Source organism: Rhinoderma darwinii, chromosome 5 (assembly GCF_050947455.1).
Source record: "Rhinoderma darwinii isolate aRhiDar2 chromosome 5, aRhiDar2.hap1, whole genome shotgun sequence".
Lineage (NCBI taxonomy): Eukaryota > Metazoa > Chordata > Amphibia > Anura > Rhinodermatidae > Rhinoderma > Rhinoderma darwinii.
This window is the reverse complement of record NC_134691.1, coordinates 317,521,866-317,539,938: the sequence shown is the minus strand read 5'-3', so window position 1 is coordinate 317,539,938 and position 18,073 is coordinate 317,521,866. Positions and strand designations below refer to the sequence as shown.

Below are 18,073 nucleotides of genomic sequence, written 5' to 3'. Positions count from 1 at the left end.
TATTATCTCTATGCTGCTACATCACTGTGTGCACTTTCCCTGTACTGTGACATCACTGTGTGCATTATCCATGTACTGTGTTATCGTTATGTGCAATATTTGTGTGCTGTGACATCACTTTGTGCATTAAGCCTGTACTGGGCATTATCTTGTTACTGTGATATCACTGGGTGCATTATGCTTGCACTCTATTACGACTATGTGCATTACCCCACTATTGCGATATATTAATGTTTGCATGATTCCTGAGCTGTAACTTTCCTGAGTAGATTATCCCTGTATGACGTAACTGTGAGCATTATCTCTAAGCTGTGACATCACTATGTGCACTGGAAAAAGAAGCAATGACGTCAGCATGAGGTAAGCTTTTCATAGATTGTACTATGGGGCAATAAACGGATTTGTTTTTTTGGAATGCTGACGTCATTGATTCTTCTTCCTGTGAATCCTTGAGTGGGCTGGAGCTGCCCCCTAAAGACCGCCTGTTGCATTCTTACATCTCCATTTAAAGTGACGGTGGTGCTGTTCCCATCCCTATTTCTACAATATCAGAATGTGTATTATCCCTGTTTATTAGGAGAAGACACATTGCACAGTCAGGTGACCAAAATAATTAAAGGCGTTCATTTGCGTTTTAAGGTGGTCATGGTGGAGTGGGGTCCCGTAAATACTTCTTACACTCCTGCTGTGCAAGTTCACAGCCCAAAGCAAAGGGGAATGGGGACAGCCTTAACTGCTCCCTTTCTGATGGGCCCAATAGCAGCTGGATGGGTTGCCTCTGTGGGATGTACACCCATGGTATGGAGTCATACAGAGAGAGTAAGGGACAACACTGTGTATTCAATCTTAGGCCCAGTTTTTTTACGCTGATTTTGATGCGGAAACCGCGTCGGAATCAGCGGCAATAAAATGGCGAAAACTCCTCCCATTAATTTCAATGGGAGGCAGAGGCGTTTTTTTCACGGCGGTTTTTAGCCGCTCACAGTAAAAAATATGGTGTGTTCTCTCTTGTCGTGGTTCCACCTCTGACCTCCCATTGAAATCAATGGGAGGCAAAGAAAGCGTTTTTCGCAGTGTTTTTTGCCTAAGGGGAAAAAATGCAGCGAAAATCATGGCAAGAATTTGCAGGTAGGTCAAAATGTGAAGGAATTTTGAGGCAGATTTTTCTGCCTGAAAAAAAAATCAAAGTGAACACCATGCACACGACTGTCCCCGTAATCACTGTCCGTGATTAGGGGCACGGCCGGCCGCGGACAGTCACCTGCATTTGCGGGCCCTGCTGCCATTCTAAAATAAAAAAAATAGAACATGTCCTACTTTTTAGAAAAGCTTTCTACGACCCGGACACCCTCCCGCAAACATACGGGAAGGTGTCTGTCGGACATAGAAATGAATGGGTTCGTAATTACGGATGAATTCTACGGTCATGTGCATGGGGCCTTAAAGTCTATATCTGCCTTCAAAAAGGAATGGATGGTTTCATACCTCATAATGAATATTTAAACATTTCATAAAACAAAAGGTACAGATTTATTTTACTTGTAAATTTTAATTTAATATTAATTATAATGTTTGTTTTTCATTTCTTTCTCTCTTTTTTTCAGAATTTCTACATGGCCAGGAAAGGAAGTGCAGACATGAAGGACATGAATGAGAAAAATAAAGTCTCTTTACTAGAAGTAAGATGAAATCATGAAATATATGTATGATCTTGGAAATTTTAACTGTTTTTAATCATTCCAATGTTCAGCACCGTTAGGCTTAGGTGGAAATATTTCCTAATAATTTTTTTCTGATTTTTCTTATGCTTTCATGTCAAGCATAGGAAAAGTTTTACACAGCAGTAACAAATAGGCCTCAAGAACATGATGACATTTAGGACCCTTATCACATGTATCCCAAATACAGTGGCAGTGTATTTCATCAAAGGCTCATCAAAGATCTCAGTATCTTTGAGCTGAAAGGCCCCTTTATTCTAGTGATCAGTGGAGGTTTCTGCTCCACCAATGCAAACTTCTGGCATGCCCCGGAGGGTAACTTCCATAAGTCCTTCAGGAACAGCAGACGTTTTTGTTGAGGTATTTATCATAGTTACTTGCATTTGTGGCTGGTAACATAGTAAGAGTGAAAAAAGACATACGTCCTCTTAGTTCAACCTATTTTCCTGAAGTGTTGATTCAGAGGAAGGCACAAAAAAACATGCGGTAGACGCAGATTTTCCTTACCTTTGGGGGAAAATTCCTTCTCGACTACCCTACAAATATAATCTTAACATGGGGTGTGTACACAGTGGCATAGATAGAAGAGAGGGGGTCCCAAAGCAAAGCCTAAAACAGACCCCCATTATGGTGCCGATTTTGCCAACCAGAAGAGGCCAGTGTTTTTTTCCCCCCCTTCACGCCCTTTCCTATTCCTAACAACGCAATTCCTTTGGAACTGAATATAAGGACTTGTCCACACACAACACAATTGCTGCAGAAAATTTCAGAAGTTTTGGAAAACGCAGACATTCCACTGCTGCAAAAACCCACCGTTTCCTGAGTTTTTTACAGCAGAAAATTGTGCGTAAATTGCTGTGTTTTTCCCAATGCTAGGAGATAGTGATATCTCCTCTGAAAAACGCAGCAATTCTGGCCATTTTCCGCAGCAGGAATTGACATGCTGCGGTCCAAAAAATACGCACCGCAGGTCAATTTCTGCTCGGGATTTTTACACAGCATGTGGATGAGATTTGGTAAATCTCATCCACTTTGCTGCTACTGTATACTGCTACGTTTTTGCCATCTGAAATTCCAGATGGAAAAAACACGGCAATTCCGCAGCGTGTGGACGAGCCCTTAATGTTCCCTTATATCTGTTTGACATATTCTCTTTTTAACAATTTTTTTAATCTTTTTTACTTTTGTTTCCGGTAATTAAGGCAAATTATATCACTTCGTCCTTCTGTTTATACTACGGCCAAACAGTCCCTTATTATTTGAATCTTACATTTGGAGACCTCCTTGCAGCCGTCTTTGTGACAATAATACATCTCTTTGAAAACCTACACATATGTCTTGGTTCCTAAATTAGATTTGTTGATCTTCTCTGTTCTTGTTCCAAGAATTCTGTTTTCCATATAGCAGGATGGTTCAAGCTGAACTCGCTATTCACCATATGTCTAATCAAAGCCTTGTAACATAGACGTATTTGCTTTTTCTAACATTGAACCTTTAGTATGATATCGCTGTTGAGCCTCTTTGTTGTGTATATACAGTTAGGTCCAGAATTATTTGGACAGTGACACAATCTTCATGATTTGGGCTCTGCTGCCACCACATTGGATTTGAAATGAAACAACCGAGATGCAATTGAAGTTTAGACTTTCAGGTTTAATTCAAGGGGTTGAACAAAAATATCCTGAGAAAAGTTTAGGAATTGCAACCATTTTCCTACACAGCCACCTCAGTTCAGGGCCTCAAATGTAATTGGACAAATTAACATTATCATAAATAAAATGTTTTTTTTAATACTTTGTAGAGAATCCTTTGCAGGCAATGACGGCCTGAAGTCTGGAACCCATGGACATCGCCAGACGCTGGGTTTCCTCCTTTGTGATGCTTTGCCCGGCCTTTACTGCAGCGTCTTCAGTTGTTGCTTGTTCGTGGGTCTTTCTGCCTTAAGTTTTGTCTTAAGCAAGTGAAATGCAACTCGATCAGGTTGAGATCTGGTGATTGACTTGGCCATTGCAGAAAATTCCACTTCTTTGTCTTATAAACTCCTGGGTTGCCTTCGCATTATGTTTTGGGTCATTGTCCATCTGTACTGTGAAGCGACGTACAATCAGCCTTGCTGCATTTGGTTGAATCTGAGCAGAAAGTAAATCCCTGAACACTTCAGAATTCATCCGGCTGCTTCTGTCTTCAGTCACATCATCAATAAGCACTAGTGACCCAGTGCCTTTGGCAGCCATGCATGCCCATGCCACCACACTGCCCCCACCATGCCATCACACTGCCTCCACCATGTCATCACACTGCCTCCACCATGCCATCACACTGCCATCACACTGCCTCCACCTTGCCATCACACTGCCTCCGCCATGTTTCACGGAGGATGTGGTCTGCTGTGGATCATGAGCCGTTCCAAGCCTTCTCCATACTTTCTTCCACTCATCATTCTGGTACAGATTGATCTTAGTTTCATGCTGTTCCAGAACTGGGCGGCTTCTTTAGATGTTGTTTGGCAAAGTCTAATCTGTCCTTTCTATTTTTGAGGCTGAGTAATGGTTTGCACCTTGTGGTGAACCCTCTGTATTTGCTCTCATGAAGTCTTCTCCTTATGGTAGACTTAGATACTGATCCACCTACTTCCAGGAGAGTGCTCTTCGCTTTGGTAGATGTTGTGAAGGGGTTTTTCTTCACCATGGAAAGGATTCTGCGATCATCCACCACTGTTCTCTTTCGTGGACGTCCAAGCCTTTTGGTGTTCACAAAATCACCAGTGCACTCTTTTTTTTTTTCAAGATTTCAATAAACTGTTGATTTGGCCACTCCTAAGGGCTTATTTAGATGAACGTATAATAGGTCCATGCAACTCACGTTATTTTCACGCGCCTCGCACGGACTTATGTTATTCAATGGGGCCGTTCAGATAGTCCGTGATTTTCACGCAGCATATGTCTGCTGCGTGAAATGCACGACATGTCCTATATTTGTGCATTGTTCGCGCATCACGCACCCATTGAAGTCAATGGGTGCGTGAAAATCACACGCAGCACACGGAAGCACTTCCGTGTGACGCGTGTGATTCGCGCAACAGCAGTCAAAAGTATGAATGAAAACAGAAAAGCACGTGGTGCTTTTCTGTTTACAAACATACAAACAGAGTGTCATAATGATAGCGGCTGCGCGAAAATCACGTGAGTGACACACGGAGCTGTTAAGTACCTTTTGCGCGCGCAAAACGCTGCGTTTTTTGTGCGCGCAAAAGGCACACGCTCATGTAAATCCGGCCTAACATTTGTGCGATCTCTCTGATGGATTTCTTAATTTTTTTCAGCCTAACGATGGTCTGTTTCACTTGCATTGAGAGCACCTTTGACCTCATGTTGTGGGTTCACAGCAACAGCTTCCAAATGCAAATGCCACACCCGGAATCAACTCCAGACCTTTTACCCGCTTAATTGATGATGGATTAATGAGGGAATAGCCCATGCAGCCCATTAAATAGCTTTTGAGATAATTGTCCATTTACCTTTGGTCCCTTGAAAAAGAGGCAGCTACATAATAAAGAGTTGTAATTCCTAAACCATTCCTCAAATTAAGATGTGAATACCCTCAAATTAAAGCTGAGAGTCTGCACTTTAAGCCCATATTGATTATATAACTGTACATTCAATATGTTTCGGTAAACAGCTGAAATGCCAAAACTTGTGTCACTGTCCAAATAATTCTGGACCTAACTGTATTCTCTAATATTTTTTTTTTTATTGTGTTGCTTCACCATCTACACTCTGATTATTTAATCTGATGTCCGGAGACTGTATAGTCATGAGATCACACTGGAGTTTAAAGCTCTGTGGATTATATTGAGGTTTTATTGCGCCCGAAACAGTTCCCGTTATTGCCCTTATGAGTTCCAGTCCTCGGTCTGACTAGTTGAGGCTTCTCCTGCTCCTGGTAATGCACACAAAGCACCGTGCTGCCATGAGGTCTTCTAGAAGTAGCTGTGATCAAGGAGAATTACATTTTTGTCTTTGAGGTGGATCCACGTTGCCACCACACAAATAGGTCACACTATAGCACCAAAGAGAGAAGCAAAGTATAAGAGAGTCAATAAGAATCTTGTTCCTACTTAGACCTTGATGTCCATGTATATACAGTACTCAGTCTTTGCTTGTGTCCAATGATTATTTGCTTTATCTAAAAATTCTTTGCCGCAACAGAGCTGCTATTAGATAAATAATCCTACCACAAAACAACAAAAATATTACTATCCGACCAAAGCCTAGATTGTTCTTCATGCAATGGTCACTTGTGTTGGGTGCCAGTGATAGTGGTAGGACAGAACTACTGACAACTTCTGTGCATGCTCAGATATAAACCTTAGAACATATTTAAGACATTCTGCCACCAAGCTGTCATATCTAAAGTTGTGAAATACTTTTTTATGGTTCAAGTCTATAAGCCCAATCGACTTCTTCTGTTGCAGCAAAGCTTTTGTGGATCATCTGTTGTCGTACCAGATCTTGAAGGAGCTTTCTATTTAAAAGAAGATGGCAAAAAGTCTTGGAAAAAAAGATATTTTCTCCTACGTGCTTCTGGAATTTATTATGTGCCTAAAGGAAAAACGAAGGTCAGTATATAAAAGAGGAAAAAGTCAATGGGAGAAGGAGTGGGCACTACTAATGGAGTTTAACAATTTTTATACGACACTGTTGGTATCCTTTGTTCCATAAACATCTTCAGGTGGTGCTCAGCAACAAAGCATATCGTCAAAATCATACAAAACTGAGATAGAAAAGAAAACCGAGTGGCACTCACCCAGATGTAGTTAAAAGTCCTTTATTTCGGCAATAAATGTGGGTTATGGAGGGAGGACGAACGGACAAAAATAAGCAACAGACTGTTTCACGCTTCCACTGTTTCCAGCGCCCTAGAGCGTTAAACAGCCTGTTGCCTATTTTTGTCCGTTCGTCCTCCCTCCATAGCCCACATTTATTGCCGAAATAAAAGACTTTTAACTACATCTGGGTGAGTGATGCTCGTTTTTCTTTTCTATCTCAGTTTTATATAAAAGAGGAAACTATTCAGGAATAAAGGAATTCATGAGGGTGAAAAAGAATTCCCAAGGTGGGTTCTTCTGGGCATGTCTGGTGCACACGAGAGTTGCACCACTTGTGTAAATATTAAGATTTTGCCTTCTGTTGCTCTTCTGTGTGTTCCATTAGCAGACATAAGCGTATTAGGTTTATTTTAGCCAAAACACTTTAAATTGAGACCTTGACATTCTTCTTATAAATGCAGCCACATTAACGCTATTCCCCAATGGATGGCCAAAAAATGTATTTCGACTGCATTCAACGTAGACATATAGTCACCAAAGCAACCCAGGCTCACTGTGTTCATCAATAGAACAACTGTCTGTTGGCCAAATATGTTAAATTGCAGTATGTTAATGCAAATATTCAAAGAAGATATTTGAGATGTTGCTGATATGGTAACACATTCTTTGTAGACAAGAAAATATTGACTCACATTTAGCTTGATAGAAATGCTCTCAAATTCTTGGCACGAGTTCTAGCTCATGCAACATTTAACAGATTGCAAAAATTTTGTTTTCTATTTTATTAGCGGACAAAATGAGCCGTGTTCTAGTGGATTGTGCCCCATTATATCGTATAGTACGAGACAATATAGTGCTTTCTGATGATATAATGGAGAAAGGGCCACAGATACATTTCCTACACAGTCTTCCAGACCAGGGCTCGAAAAGTTGAAGGCTATGGTTGCTGGTGTGGACGAAGCAAAGAATTTCTTTCAAATCAGTAAATGTACAGCAGAAGCCATATTGTGAAGTCCTATAAGTGCCCTATAACCCATAGATTAGTTTCCAGGGACCTTCATTTGTTTTTTTAAGTAGAACTTCCAGCCCATCATTAGGGCACCCTAGCACATCTCAGCCTCATGGTTCATTCATATGGCCAAGGACATGCTCATATCCCGCTCTGGGACACCAGGAAAACATTTCCCAAACAGATATCCCATTCTTAGTACTAAATATATCCCTCATGTATATGGAGCCATAACTCGATCGTTAGAAAGAGCCGATAGTCGTAGTCTTTTGGCTAGTCACCATAAAAAGCAGGATTCCTATTACTTAGTATTGCACCTCTGCAATATCTCCCCATCTGCAGTAGTAGTCCCTACTAGTCACTAGTAATAGTCCTCTATCATAGTTCTTATTAGTAGTTTTCCAGCATGCCGCCTACCCTTATAGAATAAGTTATAGATTGCAACAATGGGATGGTTTGTTTTGGGTTTTTTTAAAAAAAAGCATTTATGACCTTATCAGACACAATGTCTAGAACAATATTAGGTTCCTAGAATCATATAGAATATGGAAAAAAAAAATCCAGTGGCAGTATTAAGAACCAAATTTGTATATTAAAGCGGTTATGCGGGCACCAAAAATTATTAGCAGTGTACTCACGAAGTGTAGGTGTAGAAAATGAGGGGTTAATAAATTGGACTATATAGGTTTATAGAAAGAGAACTGAAAATTAAACCGGTTGTTGCGGAATGTATACTATTAAATTTGAGTCCAAATATTGCTACTCTACATGCCAAATGTAAACCAATAAAAAAAAAATCTCTATTGGATGCTGTGGCTTTCTTCCCTTTTCTTGGATGTTGTTAGCCGGGTATTTACATCTGCCTTACATATGGTCCCTCAGAATTGGGATTTGCAGCCAGTCTTCAAAAGAATCCCAAAGAAAAGTCAGGGATGCGGCCACACCACCTAGTTGACAGTAAAGTGAGCTGTAGTAATGCAAAAAGAAGCATAACGCAAAAAATAGGAGGACGCCGATACAGTAAAATGTGGTGATCAGACCCGGGGCATGTGCCCGTGGTGCCAGCAACGCCACTGATGTTGAAGCTCATTGAGTCATTTGAGCACTTAGTAGATCCCCATACACAGACCATATATGAAATAGTGACAATAAGAAAGGCAATTTCATCCAGAGGTCTGTTATATGGCAATAATTCTGCTTATCCCATGAGATAGATGGCACCGGTGGTATCTGACTCGGCATCGCTACCATAGACGATGAATCCATTACAAAAGCAAAATCAATATATATATATTTTCCAATTGTTTGAATCCTCCTGGTTTACAATAACAATGAATTGTGTAGAGACAATGAAATGGCTTGCGTTGCTTCCAGTAAGATGCCATCGGTTAATTTGATGTATTCATTAAGTAAGTGACTACATAGCGCATGATGGAGGTTTCTGTATGTGCATTTATGTCATTTCTTTGTCTCGTGGAATATTTTAAATTGTGAAAAATCGGCGCAGCATGAAATGGTTGCATCCAAATAGCTACCGTGTCCCCGTTATCTCAGGTTGCCATAGCAACCACTCAGGAACAAAAGAGCGACTTTATAACGAAAAAGGTGCCGCATAATAGCTCATCTATTCTCCCACTGTAATTTTGCATAAAAAGAAAACAAATGCATTCACTTCCCCTGGGAAAGCAAAAAAAATATAAAAAATGCAGCAGGAAACGTTTTTTCCTTAAATAAAAAAATATGATAGAAATCGCCATGTGGCATACTATGTGACATCAACAGCGTGTTGTGACACAACCAAAACTCAATTCTCGTTTACTTCACCCTTTCTCTCCTATCTCCTCACCTCTCCCTTCCTTGTGTCTGTGTGAGTACATTTACTATAACCCTGTTGTATACACCGGTGGGTAAAAATGGATGAGTGGAGTACTGCAGTGTATTCATTGTGCTGAAAAATAATGCAGCCTATAAAGCTTTCCCTACGAGACATACAATACACGTCTAGAATTAGCTTTTTTGCATTGATATATTATTTAAAAAATGTAAATTAGGATGCCCAATAGGAATTCAGTTTAAAGTTAATGTCCACACTTGAATACCATCTTGTTTTACTTTATGTCATTTGTAACTTTGTTTTTCTGAAACAGAGCTCCAAATCCCCTGTACAACAAGGTTAAATTATAAAATTCTGGCTTCGGCAGCCCCCACTTACTGTATACATCTATACAGTACACTCAATAATAACACAGTTTACAGTAAGCTCCTAAGCTCCACCTAGTGGCAGTGGTAGTCAGCCCAAAATTCTTCTTTTTGTTTTTTACTTAAAGGCGTTGTCCAGTTTAGAAAATCCATTTTCATAAACCCTATTGGGGTATTCTGAGTTAATAGATGGGGTTCCTCAGTTCAGGATTCGCATCTCTTGGCCAGAGTGGAGAGCGGTAATAAGGAGCATCTCTTGCTCCCGAGGACCAAACCTGTCCTGCATTAGACAGACAACCTATTGATATGAATGGGTTTGGTGTAATGCTTAATTTCTCCTGTGGCGGCGCTGCAGGGTAAAGAAAAACTTACTGCCAGATTTTCCTACAAATTACAGCAGATCGCTGGGGTTTCCAGCAGGAGGACACTTTGTGATCAGGTGATTTATGTTTTTCTATCTGAGAGCAGCATGTTAAGGAGAGATAGAAGCTGAGCGCTGTGATACTTAGGTTTACAGTATATGATTTGAGGCAGGATGTCTGAGTGAAAAGCAAATAAAATCCTAAAAAAAACTCTTAGGAAAGACGATGAGAGTCCCATGTCATGTCCCTTTTGAAAAACGAAAATTTCAAATTGTCTCATATGTTAAAAGCGTTGTAAAAGATTACTTCCAGAAATAACGCCACTCTTGTTTATAGGCTGTGTCCTGTATTTACTTGAATGGGACTGCAATATCAGGCACAGCCTATGAAGAAGAGTGGCGCTGTTTGTAGGGAGAAAGCAGTCATGTTTTCCTAATCTTATACAAGTATCTCCAAACAGTCTTAACTGTATGACCAACATGGACTAAGGGCTCATTCACACGAGCGTGAATCTCATCCGTGTGCTGTGAACAACGCACAGCACACAGACCCATTGATTTCAATGGGGCTATTCGCGCAGCGAGTGTCCGATGCATGTCCTATATTGGTTCGTTTTCAGGCACCTAGCTGCCCATTGAAGTCAATGGGTGCGTGAAAACCATGGACAGCACATGGATGCACATCCGTGTGCTGTCTGTGTTTTACACATCAATAACATTGAAAAAAAAAAAAGTGCGTGAAAAACTCGTGCCACTTGCTAAGCACACTGATGCATAATGCAATGCACATGGACAGACTAAACACGTGTTTTGTACGCGCGTAAATCTGTCAGGCTTGTTTGGATGCAGCTTTATTCTTCCTTTTTAGGGTACTTTTAGTTGTGACACATTGAGAAACTTGCCCCAACATATACATCATCCAATATACAACGCCGTAGACACATCGGAGAACCATTAGGAGTGAATTTTGCTGTTTGGTGACTGGGATCAGAGTCAACACTATATCATACCATTATGGAGCGCCAAAGTCAGTTTATTACATATGTTTATTTTCAGATTGAAAACTGTGTAGATATAATAATTTTCTTCAATTTCTTAATTACAAGCATGTGTTTGTTTTGCAGACGTCTCGTGATTTGGCGTGTTTTATACAGTTTGATAATGTTAACGTTTATTATGGTATGCAGTATAAAGCGAAGTACAAAGCTCCCACCGATCACTGCTTGGTCCTGAAGGTATGTCGCTGCTATAAACTGAAGGATAAAAATCAACGCGACTGATTCTTACAGCCTCGTAGGAAATCCGCCCTTCAGACGGCTAATTATGAATGGTTTGTTATTACATATGGGGCTTAGCAGGGGCGTAACTAGGAAAGACTGGGCCCCATAGCAAACTTTTGACTGGGGCCCCCCCTCTGCTGGGTATCACACGACCCCCCCCCCTTGTAGATAGTGCCTCCCTATAGATTCCACCACACAGCGCCCCCCTATAGGTAGCACCATACACAGCCCCCTATAGATAGCACCATACACAGCCCCCTGTAGATAACGCCATACAGACCCCCTGTAGATAACACCATACAGCCCCCTCTGTAGATAACACCATATAAGCCCCCCCCCCAAAAAAAAACGGCCTATAGTTTGTCCTACAAAAGACATGCCTCCCTTATCCACAGGATAGGGGATACATGTGTGATCGCTGGCAGCGATAAGGAGAACGGGGGACCGAAAGTCCCCCAAAGTTCTCCATGACTAACCTCGGACTTCTGGCGTCTGCGCAGTTCAATAAAAATGAAAGGAGCGCTGGTCACGCATGCGCACAAGCGCGACTGGCACTCCATTCATTTCTACGGAGCTGCCGACACAGACCCCGGAAGTCCGAGGTTTGTCATGGAGAACTTAGGGGGGACTTTCGGTCCCCCGTTCTCCTCATCGCTGGGCATCCCAGCGATCCCACATGTATCCCCTATCCTATGGATAGGGGATGCATGTCTTTTGTAGGAACAACCCCTTCAGTGGCGTCGCGCTGTAGCAGCCATAGCGGCTGCTAGCGGAGCCTGCGGCCATGGTAGGGGGCCGTGCCGGCGGGTGCCACGGGCCCCCTCATGCTGCAGGCCCCGTAGAAGTCGCTACAGCTGCTATAGCGGTAGTTACGCCACTGCGTATAGGTTTGTACGGTGTAAAACTACAGCTCCCAGCATGGCCGGAACAATGGTAAGGATATGCTGGGAGATGCTGTTTCACAAAAAAAAATCATACCACCATCATCTCGCTGCAGATCATACAGTGACTACAATACTGATTAGAGGCAGAATAAACATTTACATTAAGTGACTCACCGGTGACATCTCAGATTCTAGTTCTTTTCTTCTCCCTCCGGTTCAGACATCTATGATGGATTTCTCCCGGCCATGACCCATTTCTGCAGTTTTCCGTTTAGATGTCTTCAGCTTCTCAGTTTTAAAACATTTCTGCACCTATAAACAAAGTTAAAATTCTCAACACATCTAAATATAACTGTCTCACACAAACACACACACACACACACCGTGCCCCCTGTAGATAGTGCCCACATATGGACTCCAGAGCTGCAAGACAATAGCGCTAACCACTGAGCCACCGTGCTGCCCTACATATAGCTTCCCCTATAGTTAGTGCTCCACGCATAGCCCACCTCTGTAGATAGTGTCTCACATATAGCTCCTCCTGTATATAGTGTCCCACATATAGCCCACCCCTGTAGACTGTGCACTACATATAGCCACCCTGTTGCTAGTGCCCCACAGGTATCCCACCCCTGTATATAGTGTCCCACACATAGCCCACCCCTATAGAAAGTACCCTAAAAAATAGCTCCCCTATAGATAGTGCTCTACATATAGCCCACCCTTGTATAGTGTCTCACATATACTGCCCCACATATAGACCCCCCTGTAGATAGTGGCCCACATCCCCACATACAGACCTCCCCTGTAGCTAGTGCCCCACATATAGACCCCCCCTGTATATAGTGGCCCACATATAGACCCCCCCCCCTGTATATAATGGCCCACATATAGAGCCCCCTGTATATAATGGCCCACATATAGAGCCCCCTGTATATAGTGGCCCACACCCCCACATATAGACCCCCCTGTAGCTACTGCCCCACATATAGACCCCCTATATATAATAGCCCACATAAAGACGACCCCCAACCCCATTATAGATAATGCCATTCACATATTTGAAGAAAAAAATAAATAAATTGCCATACTCACATGATCCCGTTCCCACGCTGTTCACTGGCGATGCAGACATGCTCTCTTCTGAGCATGTCTGCAGGAGCTGAACGAGCGTCCTCCAATGACGCTGATTGGCGGGGCAGATTGACTTGCCCCGCCAATCAGCACCTTCCCAGCATGGAAGCGGCGCGATGATGTCATCGCGCCGCTAGCCAATCAGTGTCATTGTAAGGCACTGGATGGTCAGGCACGGAACATGCCCGGCCATTCAGTGCTAACACATGTATTTGGCTGCCGCTAGCACTGGGGCCCCCTCCGGTGCTAGCGACACCTACAGGCATGATGAGAGGGCCTGTGTAAGGCTCGGCGGCGCGGGCCCCACAGTAGCGGCGCTACCGCTGTAGCAGCCATAACGGCTGCTAGCGGCGCCACCGGGCATTTGGGTGGGCGTGTCGGCTGGCGGCACGGGCCCCCTCAAGCCCCGGGCCCCGTAGCAGCCGCTACTGCTGCTACCGCGGTAGTTACGCCACTGGGGCTTAGTTTAGTTTTCACCTTTACCCCTCAGCTGTTCCTTTAACATGAAGAATTACAGCAGATGTGTCCAAACCCTAAAATTATTGTGGGATCATGAGGGACAATTTGGTCTGATGGTAGAAGATCACTGTGCAGCACATGATTTGTAGAGGGGCATCTTGCATAAATAAAGGTGTCACTTTACATTCCCTTCTGAAGTTTTTCTACCAATGAATGCTTAACTTCTAAAGGAATAATAGGTGGTTAAAAGGAGATGGTAATTATTGAGGAAGCCCATTTAGCTCCTATGGGGCCATTTCAGGCTAGCCCCCACCACCTCTCCTATGGGTTGGGACCTTGCACAGGGCTGACCCATCCACGATTAAAGCAAGGTTATCCAAGAGATAGGGGAAAACACACAATTGGTCATGCCACCATTGTCTTCTAAAACCAAAGAGCGAGGGGGACAGTGACAGTGACTATCCCCTGACGTCGCCTATCAACTCTCCCATAATTACGGGTGTACGCACGTAGCCACCCGTAATTACGGGAGCCCCATAGACTACTATGGGCCTGCCCGTGCCGTAATTGCGGCCTGAAATAGGACATGTTCTATATTTTTCAACGGCCCGGGCACCTTCCCGTAAGCAAACGGGAAGGTACCCGTGGCCAATAGAAGTCTATGGGCACGTAATTATGGGCGTTTTTACGTTCGTGTGCATGAGGCCTTAGTAAGGAGAAAGGGACATATGGAAGGGAGCAAAACTGAGGGATCAGACTACATAGGGTTTGTTTGTAGTCTGTTACCATGGAGACCCATAGGCCTGCAAGTAGACAGAAAAAAGGATATTTTTAATCTTAAGTTTATTTGTAAAGTTGCTTCTTTTATTATTTCAGATGCATTGGAGCAATAAAAAATAAATAGTTGCAAAGGTGGACTTAAGCCCCTATAACACCGGGCGATAATCGGTCGGTGCAGCGAGTGGCAATTAACGAGACACCGTTGATCGGTGCTCATTTGCTCCTGTCACAAGGAGCTATGTATGGGGACGGGCACTCGTTACTCCGATCGCTCGTCCTCATACATTATTATCATGTCGGCAGTTTGTCCTCCTGTTTACACAGGGAGACGTGCTGCCGACAACGATAATATTTAACTTTTTTTAAACTATACGATCTGCAGATGAACGAGCGTTTGCTCGGTGTCCTGCTGATCGTTCTCCTGTTTACACAGGGCAATTATCAGGAACCAGCATTCTATGAACGCTCGTCTGCCTGATAATCGTCCTTGGTAAAACACCCTTTACCCTTCAATATTGCAAATTTTTAGGCTACTGCAACCCACTTATTTTCTTAATTACTTTATTACCCTCCTCTGAATCCTTTCCAGAATGCAATATCTTATCCCAAATGATTTGAAACGCACCATTCTTAAGAAACGGTACAAAACGGCAGCTCCCTCAGCGTCTACGATATTGTTTCTTTGAAAGAAAAAACGGAAACCTAGTGGAACGGAAGCAAACTGAAAGAACAATAATACCATTCGTTTCTATTTGGCTTTCCGTTCATCTGTTCCTCTGACGGAAAGGTTGAACGGAACAGATGAACGGAAAGACAACGCTGATGTGAATGGGCCCTAAGGCAGCCATTCACATATATGTCAGCAGAATGACGGTCCAACAGTCACCTTCTCTATAAACATGCTCATTCAGTGGAGCCTAATAGTTATGTCATTTCAATATTTCAATATTAGGTTTAAGATAAGCGGCAACAGGCATATCCTGAAACGCTTATCTCGATGGGAAACAAAAGATCGGAGAGGTTAAAATCCAACTGGTCTAACGCTTCGTGCCTGCATCATGCACGTTAGACTTTTGGTGGATCATGTCAAAATTAGTGGGCTTTGCCAACAAATAGCTAATGTTTAGCTAGTAAGACATCATCGGAAGGCTCAATCACTATGACAGTGGTGATGACAGGAAATGCATTTTGCTGGCCTAGTTGTATTAAGTTCATCCAGTTTACCACATCTGACATTACTTATCTCTCTAATGTTTTAATGATTTTTGTCCACTGGATTTGCATATAACCGTAAAGTGGACCGCGTTCACGGTGAAGGCATCTGACCTTGATTTACGTCTGCTGAGTGTTACATAAAGTAGATTACCATAATTTGGTTTAGTACTTTCTATCTGACACATGTTTGTCATATTTCTAATTAAGCTTCGAGTTCGAGCATCATTCACTTTAATCCAATTCTTTTTACCTACATAGTTTACGTCAGATCAGGTAGTGGCATTCTAGAGGATATTCTGCCATCTGCTGGTGCAAGTAGGGAAAAACTGCATGAAAGTTCATTGTTCTTATTATTATTGTTGTTATTATTATTATTATTGTTATTATGGATTTCTATAGCACTTTTATATTCATTAGTATACAGAGGAAACATTACACACAGTGTAATACACATATATTTGGATAACATTAGCAGAGAGAGATGAAGGAAAACGCCATAGGATCTTATAATCTAAACATTTCCCAGCAAATAAAATGTTGTTTGCAGCAGGGGAGTACTGTTCTTTTTTTTTTTATCAGAATAAGTATTTCAAAGTCTTCCTAAAAAAAATATATTCCGGAAAATAAAAAAGGTGACTTTTTCTGCCAAGTTTTAAAAAATTCGCTCATCTAGCTTTCCTAGGGACCTGAATGGCTATTCTGATATTATGTCTCAATATGTGAGCATGACATCATAATTAGGTAGACTTGCCTATTAGTAGTCTGGAAAAGTATGGAATACAGTAATGGTGGCCATCCAAAGGGGCCGTCTGGTTTAGGAAATCCAATTTCAAATATTCTAAATGAGAGGATAGTTAATAGAGAGGAGTCTCCTGTTCAGGACCCTCATCTATTAGCTAGAGTGGAGAATACCTACAAAGAGCACCTTTCAGTCAAGAGGAGGACCCGACACGTCCATGCATTACATGGACAGCCCATTGATTTTAATGAAAACGATGTAATGCTTCATTCTTCCTGTGGTGGCGCTGCAGGGAAATTGAAAACTTGTTGCCAGTTTCCTCCACCGATCACAGTTGATTGCTCGAGGTCCCAGCAGTAAAACGCTCTGTGATCAGCTTATTGTGAGGAGATCCTTCTAATAAAAAGAGAATTGTCCAAAGTGGACAATTGTCATCTAGGATTTAAAAATATATATATATAACTAAAAAAGGGCTGAATAGATTTTTTTATGAGCTCAAGCATTTCTGTGTACCATAGGATTTTAGGAGAAAATTCTCTAGAAGTTGCTCATTGCATTTTATTAAAGATCTTCATACCTTTCATACCTCACTACATCTGTACACAGTACTCCCTATGGGGCCAGCAGGGTTGAATTTTGGTTTCCTTAGATCCAACAGAGGACACGATTCTGATGACCCACACTCCAGCTATACAGAGCAGCACGTTTATTTTTTTATATTACCATAAACTCTCTTGTTAGCATCGTACACATACACGTTATCAAGGGATCCGCTCCATTTTCAGCTTCAGACGGGGGTGTCCACCGCTCAACATTATAGACCCTGCTGTGTCTCAACACCATTGCCATGCCAGAACATGGGCCCACCAGAGTATCCTTTGTTGGGCCAGTCCAACCCTAATGACAGCCAGTCAGTGACATCGAAATCTATCATTCAGTAGGGAATATATACAACATGTATTATATCTGCAACCAAATTTATATTACCATGATATGAGAAGCTATACATGGCCTTTACCATTTACCATGCATTGAAGCCGCTTTGCTAATTGTTACATTATTTTCGTAGCATCCTCAAATTCAAAAGGAATCCCAATATATAAAATACCTGTGCTGTGATGACCCATGGGCTCTCCACCAGTGGGTGACTGGTATAAGAATAGCAAAGGTAAGAGAATAAAGTACCCCTCAACAAATCCAATATACTTCATGTGTGGGGACCTCTCGCTTCTGGGATGTTTCTGCAGACACATGGTAATGATGTTTAATTATTTAAATGAAATAAAAAATGAGTCTCATTCAACCACAATGACCCCAAGCTAAGAGGACCTGGTATGAGAATAGAGACATGTGGCTGCAATATAATTCTTCAGAAGACGTGCCACCATTCTTACAACCAGTGCTGGCAATAGGATACCATCGATGAGCCTGAAGACCCAACTCTTGGTCAGGCCTTGGAGTTTTATC

At 42.2% G+C, this 18,073-nt stretch overlaps 1 protein-coding gene across 1 annotated transcript in view; it reads left to right on the top strand.

Moving 5' to 3' along the window:
- Positions 1-18,073, top strand: part of APBB1IP (amyloid beta precursor protein binding family B member 1 interacting protein) — a 54,547-nt gene that overhangs the window by 29,194 nt on the left and 7,280 nt on the right. The window contains exons 7-10 of the mRNA XM_075828719.1: positions 1,605-1,679; positions 6,193-6,336; positions 11,240-11,350; positions 17,676-17,774. Of these exons, the coding sequence (XP_075684834.1) occupies positions 1,605-1,679; positions 6,193-6,336; positions 11,240-11,350; positions 17,676-17,774 (429 nt within the window). The remainder of the gene's footprint in view (positions 1-1,604; positions 1,680-6,192; positions 6,337-11,239; positions 11,351-17,675; positions 17,775-18,073) is intronic.